The sequence below is a fragment of the Amphiura filiformis genome, chromosome 19 (assembly GCF_039555335.1).
Source record: "Amphiura filiformis chromosome 19, Afil_fr2py, whole genome shotgun sequence".
NCBI classification, from domain to species: Eukaryota; Metazoa; Echinodermata; class Ophiuroidea; order Amphilepidida; family Amphiuridae; genus Amphiura; species Amphiura filiformis.
Genome location: NC_092646.1, coordinates 1,671,721 through 1,687,094, shown reverse-complemented (window position 1 = coordinate 1,687,094; position 15,374 = coordinate 1,671,721). Strand labels below are relative to the sequence as shown.

At 35.3% G+C, this 15,374-nt stretch overlaps 1 protein-coding gene across 1 annotated transcript in view; it reads right to left on the bottom strand.

The window, feature by feature from the left end:
* The window catches only part of LOC140141680 (uncharacterized), a 52,344-nt gene extending 37,591 nt beyond the window's left edge, over positions 1 to 14,753 (bottom strand). Inside the window, exons 1-9 of the mRNA XM_072163591.1 lie at positions 14,249 to 14,753; positions 10,230 to 10,587; positions 6,744 to 6,815; positions 6,289 to 6,366; positions 5,601 to 5,681; positions 4,784 to 4,855; positions 3,852 to 4,015; positions 3,204 to 3,280; positions 2,088 to 2,277 (exon numbers count right to left, since the gene is read on the bottom strand). Coding sequence (XP_072019692.1) covers positions 2,088 to 2,277; positions 3,204 to 3,280; positions 3,852 to 4,015; positions 4,784 to 4,855; positions 5,601 to 5,681; positions 6,289 to 6,366; positions 6,744 to 6,815; positions 10,230 to 10,438 — 943 coding nt within the window. The 5' untranslated portion in view covers positions 10,439 to 10,587; positions 14,249 to 14,753. The remainder of the gene's footprint in view (positions 1 to 2,087; positions 2,278 to 3,203; positions 3,281 to 3,851; positions 4,016 to 4,783; positions 4,856 to 5,600; positions 5,682 to 6,288; positions 6,367 to 6,743; positions 6,816 to 10,229; positions 10,588 to 14,248) is intronic.
* Positions 14,754 to 15,374: the final 621 nt, after the last annotated feature.

Genomic DNA, 15,374 nt, shown 5'->3' with positions numbered 1-15,374 from the left:
AGTACGCAAGTGCCATTAAGAGTTCAATGTGCAAATGAGAAACTGATTGACTTGTGTCTAAGATGTGCTAACAATAAAAATAGCGGCTTCCTTTTCGCGACATCGGCGCTCGGTTCTGGATCATGAGGGTTTGTAGTCAAAGGAAATATTATCGTAAAGTTATCATAGAGTTAAGGAAAAGCGATTATAGTACAGACAATAACTACATATTTACAAGTATACTACAAATAACAAAAGTACATAAAAGTGCACTTACATGCAAAATCACCAAAATCACAACAATCTTGATACCATGCACTGACCATGCTGACGTAAATAGCTGTACACGTTACTGTGTCTTCGAGATACTGCAAATTGGTCATGCAGGTACTAGCTCGAACTTTGATATTCAAGTGTCGATATTGTTCACGAAACCGTATGTTTAATTTACAATTTTGTCTCTCTTTTCATATCTACATTGGTATAATGTTAAATACAGTTTTATCTGACAAAGTCAGGCAAAAATGGAGGCTTACTTATTTTTAACACATTCGTCAGTGTACCACCGACTTTAGGAAAGCTGGTATTGTTCTGACGATCTAACAGCTGAGTGACTTAAATGTGTCCAGACTTACTACAAGCACGTCACTCAGCTGTACCATGGCCATAACAATACCCACTGCAATAAAGTTTGTGGTTCACTGACAAGACTGTCAGCAGAACAAGTACGATTCTGGTTTTGTGTATTTAACTTCGATAACAAAACTTCTTTATATTTTATTTTGTTATTTCATTTTGATACATAAGGCTCTTCCTGTGGATATGATAGAGTTATACTTAGACCATGTTCATCCGAATTTCTAATTACTATAAAAACTATTTTCAAAAAATTTCTCAAAGCTTCCAGAGATTTTCAAAAATTTTAAGTGACAGCGGATAAAGAGAAACGCACTCGATAACTCCTATCGCACGTTTCGCAGTATATGGCAAAACCGAATTACTACCACGGAATCGAGCCCACGACCTCGAATTTTTTAGGAGAAAGTAAGACCTATGTTGGATGCTGGATGATGAAAGATGCGAGACAAAGACTGAAAAGATGTGCGAAGGTAAGGAAAGGTGCAGAAGTGCAAAGAGTAGTATGCAAAACATGCAAAGATATTATGGAAAGTATACAGTAATGATATTTTAAAATGTTAATTGCCATTTCACGACCCGCATATTTCACATATAACTTTTAATACAAACAGATGAGTTGCATACTTAAAGTAAATGTAATTTTATAGAAACCACACAGGATTGGAACCCAATTCAATGAGATATACTGCCACAGTTCTTAAAACAGAAACAGTTCTTATTGAGTTCGATGTATTGTTTACTCATTTACAAATGTAATCCGTTCTTATCACATCCTGTGCGAATCATTTGGTCAGATATTTCTGGGTGTCAATTTCACACGTTCAATATATATGGTGCTACATGAACAAGGACGAGGGGGCTTACAGACTAGATGAAATGATATATGAAAGCTCGTTTTTAAAGGGCAACCCAGATGTTTGGTGACCTCATCTGGTAATGTCAAAATTCAAGCTAGGAACACTAAAACAGATTCTTACAGGAATTGAAACATTTTTATACAACAGTACAGGTACCAAATCATTTCGTCGGTCGCAACACATAGTGGCGTAGAGTGATTTTCCAAATTTTCTGTTTCACATAGTGGCGTATAGCTTTAGAGCTAACTATTATCCTATAACAGTTATTCCTTGTTAACTATTAAAGACACAGTTTAATAGTTTGAACCTTAAACTTCAATTTCAAATGGAATCGGGCCACTGAGAGATAACAGTGGAGAAGTATAGACTCCGTTACTAGTAGCATATCCTTCAAAAACGGTTTGCTCGGAAACGTATTTTGTCCTTCACGTACGCCACTATGTGTTGCGACCGACGATTTTATTGTACCTGCGAAAGAATTTGTTCTGCTCTAAGGAATAACACGGGACATACATGTACAATACATATACGACATGCTGATGTTAGTAGCTGTTAGTTCATGATATGATAAAATGTAATGAGAGTTGGTTAATTAATTGCCACTATACTTACTAACAACCGCCGTTTCAGGCATATTGCAGAGGTCTCCTTGACAACAGTGCCAGCAAGCACTGTCAGGCTGATCGGTATCACAACTCTCCAGATTGCCGCCATTGTTGTTAAGACATGCTTGGAGTTGTTGACAGCCTTTGGAGATACGTTTAACGCCGTTACTGGTGCGGATTACGTTCTGGCACGCGTCCTGTTGGTGCGAACAAAGGGAATATCTTGGTGTAGAATATTCATCCAGTAGTTCAAAACATTATTTTTTAAATTAAATCTAATACTGGAACTAAAATTTGCAACTCACTTTGCTACGTTGCGTCCGAACAACATCTGACGTCATCACAACATCTTCAATCAGATGCCTGATGAAGTCCGATGCTTTCGGACGCAACGTAGCAAAGTGATTGCAAATTTTAGTTCAGTATTAGATTTAATTACAAAATAAACCAAAAGGAATATTTGAGCGTTCTGCATTTATATGGGCAATGTGCGGAAATAACGAAAATACAACACCGTAACTTATGCGTATTGGGCACCAGTGGACAATTGCAGCTGAATATTGACCTATTTTTAAAGTTAAAGAGTATTGACCTATTTGTAAAAGTTAAAACAAGAACTACGAAGGGGTTGTACCACCCAACGGGAAGGTTTTTCATCCGTCATAAGAAGAAATTCGCGTCTTTACGCCCAAACAACCAAAGCTAATCGAAGATTTATCCTTTGTGCTCATTTTAGTGATAACATTTTACCCCAGCACCTTACCCAAGTTAGGAATTTAAAAAATGCGCGTCTTTACGCCCAAACGACTAAAGCTAATCGTAGATTCATCCTTTGCGCTCATTTTAGTGATAACATTTTTACTCCAACACCGTACCCAGGGATTGGACCGACCACTAAAAATGACCAGGGAGATTGGTGGTCCACCATATATATATTTCTCAGTAAAATCCATTTTTTTTTATTACGCTCTCGTTAAATGATACCAAGAGATATTGATTTACACTTATTTTGGTATAGAGGGGACCCATTAGCTATGATACATTAGTACCAAATACGGTTTATGACGTTAGCAAATATGGCTCAGTAGTTCTAGGGTTAAATATGTATATAAATATGTCATACCTGGTCAGCGCTGCAATCTTGTATACTGGTACAGTCTTCATTTGATGCGGCGTTATTACATTGGTAACATCTACCGGCTGGAAATTGTATTGTATAAAAAATGTTGAAAATGATAAGAATAGATGACAGTGAATGCACTAAAAACAGAGACAACAATTCCTGGTACTTCGAAGAAAAAACACGATTACAATTTAATACATGGCTATCTACCAGGTTTGACAGACAGAAGGATAAAGGATTGTACCTCAACAGGATACCAGAACAAAGTTGAATATTTGCTATACCTTTATATTCTCTAGCGCTACTAAAGTAATTGGCCATATAGTGCAATTTAAGAGAAGTATGTGGCTGATTACATTGTGTTCAATAATCAATTTATTAAACCAAGGTAGACAGACAGACAAACAGACAGACATAAAATACAGACTTACAGATAGATATACAGACAGACAGACACCCAGACAGACACCCAGACAAACGGGACAGACGGGACAGGGCAAACGGGACAGACACGACAACATTACCTTTAGGACAGAATTGTGCATATGCCACCTGTTGCCTACGAAGGCTGGATGGCGAATAACACACAGACATACAGACACACAGACAAACGGGACAGGATAAACGGGACAGACACGTCAACCTTACCTCCAGGACATAATTGTGCATATGCCACTTGTTGTCTACGAAGGCTGGATGGCGAATAACATTCGGCTCCATTGACAATAGGAGGCGCAAACCTTGTGTTAAGTAGCCAATTCTTCAACCATAATATATCGCAGTTACATGCCAACGCATTACCCGTAAGAGTTCTAAAAGGAAGAAAAATATATGAGAATTAAAAAGTGGTATTCATCAAAACAAAATACTCATTTTGGTAGTCAAGTTTGTTAGGCTCTGCGAAAATATTTATAAAAAGAATGTAAAATTATATGAATTTACAATATTCCAAAAAGATAGCCTAACTAGAGATATGCCAAAGTAATTTTTTTAATACCCTCACATTAAGGAATTACGATGGCTTTTAACGCTATATGTAAACGACTTGACGTAGTGAGACACAAACTCTTCATATCATACGAAGATTGGAAATACGAGGATGCGAACCGATACACAGACTTAAGCTATTAAAAGGGCACTTCGTGATCCACAGCCTCATCCCCCACTTTTTTCAAAACAAATTGAGATTTTTATAACACTGGAAACCTCTGGCTACATAATGTTAATGTACTAATTCTTGCAGATTAATTCGTTTAGTAAAAATATCGTCAAACTTGAATTTGAACTACCACAGTACCATAGTAATTTGAATTTGAATTACCGCAGTGGCCTATCATGCCTATGGAGCAGTACAATATACAGATTCATGCATAACTCGCAATTAACGCAAAATCAGAATCAACTGAAATTTTGGGAATGAGATTTTTCGTAGATATCTACTGAAAAATGTCATAAAAAGAGGATGATAGGATCACGAAATCCTCCTTTAATCAACTGATCTTTAATGTTCAAATCAATTATTGTAGATTTTGAATACTTTTTTTTGAATATAAACAATAACAATAATACATTTTACTCACAGTGTTTGTAGACGATCGAAGATAGTAATCATTCCTTGCGTAATCATAGGAATATTATTGTCAGCCAGATCACTGAAATGAAAGTCATTATCAGAAACTAGATAAGTGGGTTTTTTTCACTGGTTTTAATTAATTTACTGCTTAAATCACGTTAGAGTACAATTTACATGTCTTTATCTTATTAGGCCAAAAAAACAAGTTTGTTTCCCGTAGGGCGCGCATTACGTTTTTGACGGCTTCTTTTGCGCATTAGAATTATTTTCACTTTTTCAAAGAAAAAAAAACCCCAAAAAAACCCGCAAAAAAAATCGCAAAAAAATACTACTGGAGTAAACATTTACACATTACACAACAAACGAGCGTAGTGAAAAAATTACTGCAGAAAACATCACACATTTTTAATACCTTTTTTAATCTGCAGGTTGAAAGGAGATCATAAATACTCTTGAATATGCCATTCCAATTTACAGCAAAAAACGATATTTTTTGTCATTTGAGTAAAAAAAAAACTTGACTTTTTTTGACCTGCTACAGGAAACAAACATGTTTTTTTGGCCTTACCCCGTGACAATAGAATGTAAATAGATCATTCCTATAATTGGCACTGTCCTGTCGTTGATGGGGTGAACATCGATAACACGCCATTCTTGGCCTCGCTGTCGTTATTCTATAATCACAAGATACCCTTCTTGTCATCGCTTCCACAACGTGTTGGTCTGGGACGGACATTTTAAAAATTAAGAATGGCTGTAGAAGTGGGTTATTCTTCACATGAATCTACAACAGGCAAATAAACATAATTAATTTGTTTACTTACAGCCAAATTAGCGATGTGAGAGGTTGTAGCAATGCTGTCATGTGACTTGTTTCAGGTCGAATGCGGTTGTCGGACAAATCTCTGAAGAAAGCAAAGTATTAAGACAAACAAATGTTATATTTAAGATGATATTTAAAGGTAAAAGAGATTTTATTTATCATGATAAAATTCTTGCTATGAATAAGCTTTTGTAGACTGACTAATGTCAAAGGGGTGTGATCCGATGGACAGTCACGTCCCCTCCCACACTTACCCCCATGCGATTTTATCAGCCGAAAAAAGTCTATATATTTTTCTCATAATCCAGTAAAATGTTAGGCCTGAAAGATGTTTCATTCAGAAGATATGAACATAAAAGTAGCCTCGTCCATATCCCAAGGTGGTGTGCAACCCTTACTATTTTTATAGGCCATTGTGGTACATGTTTCTGCTTCAAATATCCACACCAACACCACTGGAGCCATTTCACGCTCAAAAACTGTTTATGCCGCAAGGAAATTTCAAGACGTTCCAATGTTGCATTGGCAGAAATAGGCTTTTCAATAATCGTCAAAAACAGAAGCGTATCTAGGTCCACCAAACTTTTTTGACTGTTTTGAGTTTAACACAGTGGGGTGTTAAAGTATTATCATTTCATCATACATGATTATTATAAATATACATTTTGTAGATGAGAAAAGTAACTTACAAATACTCGAGATTCTGCAGATTCTGAAACGCACCAACACTGATCATATCACTCCGTAAGGAATTGCCATCAAGATACCTAATTAGTTAAAACAATAAGATATTTAGAATTTTAAAAAAGTAAATAGCGTGTTTGGGGCTCGAGCAAACTGACATATGAAAATATTGAGAGATCAAATATCAGGAATTTGTGTCTCGCATTGTCTTACGCCCTGATAGGGTGAAGCATTAAGGCCGCCTCCTTCTTCATTGTTTTTTTTTAAAAAGGAAATACATGATGTTATTTATGAAAGTCAATCGGCATTAATCTGAATTTATACTTCATCTCTGAGCGTTTCTAGCCAATGAGGTAGCGCGGTTTTTGTTGCTTTGGGAAAAACGCGCTACCTCATTGGCCAAATACCAATCGCTCGTTATGCAGAAATCAAATCAAATAATAAATGATATCATACTCACAACCTCTGTAGAGAACCTAGATATTTGAAATCGTCAACACCAACACTGCTGATTGAGTTGTCCGATAAACGTCTGAAACGAAAAAACATGAAAGTTTTATCCTGCCATGTCTTATTATTGTCTTTGTGTTGAAGGCCCATTCAGTGATTTACTCATCCGGACGATCGTAAAAATTATCAAAATTCAGATTTTGGCACCTTTGTTAGTGTCATAGATGTGCTAACATAGCCTGCTAGTGGTTCAACCAAAAGCCGCATATTTAAGACAAAATAAGACATTCACATTTGTGATGTGCCCTCAGTAATTTAATTTGATTATTTAACTTTGTCAACAAAATTACATGAGTGATGACATTTTGGGGGAATACCCCTCTCAAATTGAGCAAAACAAGTTGATTCATATCTAATTTGGAATATTTGGAAATCCCCCTGAGGTTGTAAAGTGAAGATGACATCACGGGATTCCCCTCAGGAAATGATGTCATGTGAAAGGTTGATGTTATAATTAAGGCTTGGGAATTTCCAAGATCACATTTGGCTATTAATACTTGGGATTTCCCATTGCTTGATATATAAGAAAATGTAAACACAATTATTGTCACAGTTTATAGTGTTGATCTGGGCTAGCTAGCTAATATGCTTACAGTCCAATTCCTTCAAAGAAAGGAAATTGCTAACCAGAATTAATTTAAGTAGTCAATGCACTACTACCTGCCAGTGTTGTCGGAGAAGATCTAGAATACGTCAAAGAACGTACTTCTTCCAAGAAAGGAAAATATATATTCTTCTGCCGATTTGCTGCAGTCTGGTTAAGGGAGCAACACAACTGTCAAAATAAGTGGGGACAATTGCATCGCAGTCCTGCTTCCTGAAGATATTGTGTGAAAGGTGGAAATAGCACCAAGTTTGGAGAAAGCAGCGCAAGGAGTTAAGTTTAGAGAAAGCAGCGCAAGGAGATAACGGTTTTGGAGAAAGCAACGCCATTTTTGTGTGAGGATTTCATAGGCAAGGATATTTATAAACGCAAGTGTACACTGGATTTCGCTGATTTTCGCAGGACAAGTGAATAAGGATATATTACATCAGTCGACCAGAACATTGCAAGAACTTTATGATCATCAAGAAGAAGAATGCTGGCTAGGTACTAAATAGATAAAGCGTGTTTATATTTGATTATTGTGTATGAGCATTTGTTGTCATAATAGTGTACCAATCATAATGTGCTTTCAATTAAAGACTTAGATTTTGTTAGCTTAATCAAACAGTGTATTTGTGTTGTGCATTCGTGTAAGTTCGGGTAAAAGGTGATTTTGGCCTTGAGTCAAGTACGACTCGTAACACATTATGTGTGCTAATTTATATCCTGACATTATATAAATTAGCATACACATAAAAAGAAGAAAATGTGTAAATTTACTCCATGTTTATTCACTACAGTCTGTTTCGCCCTAAGGCTCCTCAAGTGAATTAGCATATATGTATTTGAATGGGGCTCCAACTAGCTTCGTCAATACTGCTGTTTTCTTCGTTTTATTTTATTTTACTTTTTTGTGTCGAATTTTTCATTCCAAAAATACTAAATGACAATTTGAATGATTTATCCTTCATTTTTGAGCAATAAACAATTTTAATACACTTGCGCTGGGATTATTGAATGGGAGTTTAATTGTATCTTTGAAATCGTACATTCATTTTTTTCGTGCTGTATACTTATAGTGGCAATCAGTTCAATGGGAGAGCGTGGCCTAATTGTATATCAAACATGAATATTATATAGTAATTGAATATGGAATTTGAAAATAAATCGAATTACTTTTGCAAATTTGAGTACGTATAGCTATTCTTTTTAACAATTGCTTTCTATTTCGAATGTATTTTCCAGGACTCCCTGATAAGGCAAACATCTTGTCAAGTGCAAGAAAAAAACGTCCCAAAAAATGTCACTGTGACCGAATTACAAAAGTGACGTTATCATGGTTAGGGTATATTAGCAACGAGCATATAAAATAAATGACTTCATATCCTCTTACGTCTCCATCTACCTCATTCAATTATAAAACACTCATCGTCTTCGTTTATAAAATACCTGCCCTATATACACATAACAAACAAATGTGAGTTATTTGCTCAATAAGAAAGTTGGGCCAATTGCAGGTTGCCCAGCAATGCTTAGATACATCCGCATAGCTTCGCATCCTGGTCGTCGTAGATGTAAGGTATCTTAAATTAATTAAGGATACCACAACTGCCAGTCTGCATGCCAGTTGAAAAATATCCCAAATAGGGCAATGTTTAGAAATTTTGAATATACCAGGGCCCGTGAATAATTATATGGAAAAATACAATTACTATAAATTAATATAAATAGGCTAACCCTGGAATGAATAAGGTGATAAGGGCATTACATATGGTATGTGTGTTGGGGGTTCTTTTAACATGTTTAACGTAATGTGTGTAGCTACATGTACTTTCTAAGCGTGACCCGGGAGCGTGACATTCTTATATAATAAGGGAACAAACCAAAAGTTCGACGACGTCCTATAAATAAGAATCCTTTCGTTTGTGGAGAGCGGGTCAAGAAGTCGGAAGACGTTTGTAAAACAAAAATCAATATTTCACACTTACGTCACTGGGAAGGAAGAAAGGGGTTAGCCTCGATCAGAAAGCACCTTCGTTCATCGAACTTTTGGTTTGTTCCCTAATGGCAACAATGATATTTGCTCAATTTGTTATAGGTAGACGTTTGAGTTTATGCTTTCCTTTTATACTAAACCAAAATTAAATATTTGATTTGGTTTAGCCTATCCATTGCGACACTCGCAAGTAATGTCCTAATGTACTGTATACAATAAGATTAACTCGGCCAAATTATTCCGAAATTGAAAACAAGAAATTCAATAAGAGTTTCCACTGTTAACTGAACCTGAATGCCAATTATTAGAATGTCGCATGGGCAGTGGCAGAACATAATATTGCATAACTTTGGCTGTTTTATGATATTTTAAAAACTGAAATGTGAGACAACATTCAATTTGGGACATTATAAGAAATCTACAGCACTGAAACTTTTCGACAAGTTCGAAAAAAAAAGCCCCAATGTTTGTTTTTCAATAGTTTTTTTCTTTTGGGGTTGGGTTTAGGGGAGGGTGAAATTGTCTTTTGGGGGTTGAGTTGAGCTGAAACTTTTCGTCAAGTTCGAAAAAAAAAGCCCAAATGTTTGTTTTTCAATAGTTTTTTTTCTTTTGGGGTTGGGTTTAGGGGAGGGTGAAATTGTCTTTTGGGGGTTGAGTTGAGCTAGCAAACCAAATCATTCTGGGGGTAACCCATCCATCCCTCCCCATCCCACAAAGCCCACATTGCTTTGCACTCATACTAGCGAAAATAAAAATAACTACCTGTATACCACATTGGTGACGCGTGTTACGTTATGTTAAAAAAGGATAAATGAAAAAAAAACGTGGATAAACGAAAAAAAAAAATGACTTACAAAACGACAGTTTCCTTTGGTATATCGGCTGGAACTGCTGTTAATTCCCTCGCTGCACAATTCACAATCAAACCCTCCGTCTCCATCTCACATGAACATGGCGTGTTACAAGCATCACTTAATACGTCCATTGCCATGGAAACACATACAATTGTTACGAAAAATATCTTGTTCAGACTGGGAGACCCATCAAGTTTTTGACGATCCATTGTATTTTAAAATTCTACCAATAATAGTTTAGAAAGTATGTAGGACGGCGTCCCTTTTATAATCGTTATCGCAACTTTTGTTATATCTGTTGAATCTCAATTATGTTATTATTCCAGCGCTTGCGTTATTCCCCTCTGTCATCAGTTTTCTGCGAAGCAAAACACAGATACAAAATAAACATGAATATTTTGAAGGCAGATTATACTATAGGGCCTACTAGAATTATGACTTCCCTTTCGTCTATACTTATTATTTGTACTTAATTTGAGGCATAATTTTATGTTACTATTCTGACCCTAAATTATTTTTTAGCAATTGTAGGAACATCAAGGGAATAATTGGCGATTGATGTTTCGTTACTCAAGAAATCTGCAAATGCAGCAAAAAAATGATTATATGAACCGTAGATATTGAAGATCTATGAACGAACATACTTCACTTCAAAAGAGTTAGGGGCCTAAGTCAAATAAGTTTTAGACGTTTCAGAAGTTTTACACATTTCATTTTCTGATCGGAAGACCAACACTCTCACTCTTATCCACGAAGTGCTCTGTTCCTTGCATTGTATATCAAAAATCAAAGGAACAATGTTATCAACTGTGATGAGCATGATGGTGGAACATAATCATCATGAATACGATCAGCTACGCAAGGAACAAGACACTTAATGGAAGATGAAACGTCTAAAACGTGAGTAATTTTTTGGACAAAATTTGCCAATAGTATATGGTATATAGCAGTGCTAAATTCAACATGTTCAAAGAGTTAGATCCTGAAATGAAAATTTCCGTTTCAGGTTAAAATAGTATAGAAATGATGTAAAGAGGAAACTTTACAAATTATTTCACGTCGTAGTGATGAAATTTTGCTCTCGAACTCGTCAAATCCTTGACCAAACTTTGGTCTGTCAATCACGTCAAGACACGTCAATACATCACCTATTCATCCAAACAGGAAATTGTAATAGACAGATAATGACATGTATTGTCAAAACTAAAGTGCAGGACTGTCATGTCACACTTGAAAATATTTAATTTGCGTATGATTTCAAAATGAATTGACATAACTCTTTTATTATACGTCAAGGTTAGAGTACGGATTATTATTAAAATACGGATGCTTAACAATGCTAACCAATAAGCATGGCTTGAACAATGTTTAAGCATGTTAAGTGCAAATTACCGATTGTGTCTTTTGCGAGGTCTTTTGCTATCTACTGAAGAACCAGAGCCCCCCCCCCCCCCTGAAAAATTCCTGGCTTACGCGCGCCACTGGATCTATCGAAAATTACATGTACAATAATAATCCTTATTCAGTGCGAAAATAGCTACTAATTTGCTATCTTCAGAAGACAGTTCAGAAGACAGCAAATATATCTGTTACTTGATATGTACAATCTTCTTGGCTCAATCAATCAATCAATCAATCAATCAATCAATCAATCAATCAATCAATTCACCTAATCCGAAGCATCGTTTTTGCATGAAGATCATAGATCAAAAATTCAAATTAATAAAAGCCTACATGTAATGTTTTGGTGACCTCGAATTCATAATGATCAACCATGCTTACAAATATTTTTGGAAAATGACTGTGTAAAGAATTTATTTTCATTATTTGTGGTTGAAGCACACGTGCTATGCTGTACATGTAGGAAAATGTACCATTTTAAAGGTGGGACTGCGCCCCCTTGATAAATGTGACTATTTTTGCATTTTTCTCGAAAAATAATAATACACTGGTAACAAAAGTTACGTATTTTTTCATATTATAGGGGTAAGGACTGTCACTTACTATACCGCAATTTCAGTGACTCATGACAAGCGGTACATTATTTTATTTATGATAAGAAAAGAGGTGCCGCTAGAATGTACCTCATTTCTTAACATATAATTATAATGAACCACTTGTCCAAGTTGAATCACTGAAATTTCAGTGAAGTAATTGGATTTCTTGCCCATAAATTTTGTTACCAGTGTGTTGTCATTTTTTGAGAAAAATGCAAAAACTCGCAACACTTGCCATGCAATTATTTATGTTTACTAATCAACCGATTAAATTATGAATGTCATGCCAGCGCGTGTACTATTATTATGATCACGTAATACAAAATGCAATTGTTAATGTTGATATTTAATATCAATAAATCCAGACTGAGCAGCATATACTACAATATGAAAAACAAACAAACAAACAAATAAAAAACAAAACAACAACTAATTTTTTATATTTCTCAAAGTACAAGTTAGTTTTTGGTGTGTTTTTTTCAGACAAAATATTTACTTGTTATCTTGTTATTTTGTTAACTCATCCGGCGAGTCGCAAGAATTATCTATTCAAAACAAGTGAACTTTAATACGCGACCTTCGGTGCTGGGAAAACTTTTCTACCCGTCAATGAGTCAAAGATAAACTGTCTTTCAATAAATGTTCTTAATTCTGTATGCATTATTAACAATTTGACCGAGCAGGACCTGCCAATTGATTTGAATTTCTGTACCTTATTGTTCTTCATCCTTGCACACGCAAAGGTGATGGTCATGGCGAGTCACCCGTGATAAATATACAAACATTTACACAACAATCCAACGGCAACCCATGACACTTTAATAAAACGAATTGTTTGGCAATTTATTTTGCAAGCTATGTTGTCTTATGTGTAATGGATATTAACGTTTAGCGACGTTTTCACCTATTTTTTGTGGGAGCTGAGAGTACACCAGACCTATCGAATTGCATTCTAAATACGAGGAATGTCCTTCTGATGTCAAATAATTTTGATTTTGTGAAATTCGCGATGTAATTTTATGACAAATTATTAAAATTTGATATTTTTAAAATGTTTGATATTCAACAGTCCTCGAAGTAAACTTTACAATTCGATATGCCTGATGTGCTCTCATGTCCCACAAAAAAAAACCCAAACGTCCATACCCCCATCCCTTAATATTTAGTGGTTTCTCAATAGTTTTTCACTTCTCCTTCACTTCATTCTTCAAGTATTTTTTTCACTGATTCTTGTTTTTATGGCCTCAAGTGTTTAGTCATGGTGCAGTGACATCATAAAGTCTTTTATTGCTTTACATAGCGGAATTAATTTTCTTTAGTATCCGACATATTTTACATCACTTGCTTAGTCTTAATTTACATATTTACATGTACATGATATACTCAGCAAAGTTGAGATTCACATTCCTGCATACACCTTTAAATATTCAATTCATATATTTGACCCGAGTGTTTGACAAACCTTCACTTTCTTGTGACATTAAGGTGGTACTACACCCCCGATAAATTTTGTGACTAAGTTTGCATTTTTCTCAAAATAAACTACACATTGGTAACAAAAGTTATGTATATTATAGGGGCAAGGAATCCAATTACTTCACTGAAATGTCAGTGATTCAAGACAAGTGGTTCATAGGCCTATATGTTAAGAAATGAGGTACATTCTAGCGGTACCTCTTTTCTTATCATAAATAACGTACGTAACCGCTTGTCTTGAGTCACTGAAATTCCAGTGTAGTAACTGGATTCCTTGCCCCTATAATATACATAACTTGTGTTACCAGTGTGTTATTATGTTTTGAGAAAGATGCAAAACAAGTCACACATTTATCAAGGGGTGTAGTACCACCTTAAGGACATGACAAAATTATTAACGAAATAATATTACACTAATTTCAAATCTTGGTGTTTCCTGACAAAAAAAGATTGCACTGAAAATCGCAGTAAGTCTTCTCTCAGACTGATATATAAATAACATGTTTAATAATTCACAAACAACTTTACATCATCGACATATCTTACCTTTTTTTAGCCCCGGGCAGTTTGAGCTCATTTTCAGCATAGAACTAGGCTGTTGCTTTGTTGCGATTGTGTTAGTAAATCTCGATGTCTGATCTTCACTCAATTGTATTCCAGAATTTTATGACAATTTGTAGTTGTCCCGATAAATAAAATCACCATCTATACAAGTGGATATAATTCTTGAGAGAAGTGTCACTTACATGTCATTTCTTAATAATAATGGAGCCCATTGTATTGTCCACATGTACACGTTTGGGTGCACACAAATCGCCACCAAAGCCTTGGTTGTTGTTAGTGAAAGTCCGTAACAGCCGGGCGACGTTATTGGTGTCCTGCTTTAATAAGAGAGCTAATAATTAACCGAGTTTGGCATAAAGTGTTTAGAACAGTTTGTTTCCTATAGAGTTTTAACGCAAGAAACAAAATCGAAGTCATGTGTGTACACAACACATTCTAGTACAATTCATCATCATCTTCGACTGGTTCGTCATCACACACCAAACCCGGAAACGATCTTGGAAGATGTTACGTCATCATCTACCACAATACCAGATCAAGGACATCTCTAAAATGCAAATCTAGAGCTACCAACATACCTAAACACCAACAAGCCATTTTGGTCACGCTCGATTTGCAGTTTTTATTTTACAGACTGTGTAATAAAAAGTATTAAAACTTGTTTTGACATGAAAAGGAAAAATACGATAACAAAAGAACAAAAGACAAATAAGCAAAAATAAAATAATTTTAATTAACAATTTACCCTTTTTATCTTTTCTGCTTTAAAAAACAGAAAAGATAAAAAGGGTAAATTGTTAATTTATTTAAATTTACAGACTGAAGGAGACTAAGACTAAAGAAGGAAAAAGAAAAGAAAAATGCACTTTCATTTAAAAAAGGAAACTAAACTCAATTCAAAACAAATAATTACTGGAAAGCGAAAGTCAAAAACCAAGAAAGCACTTTAAGGCCAGGAAAGTAAACCGTAACTAACCGTAAGGCAAGAAAAACTTGAAAGAAAGGAGAAAGACAGAAATATAAAAAAGAGAAAGGAACTTACACGAAGACTAAAATTGGAAGAACAAAAATAAAGGAGAGATCAAAATGCGTAACACAAAAATGTCCT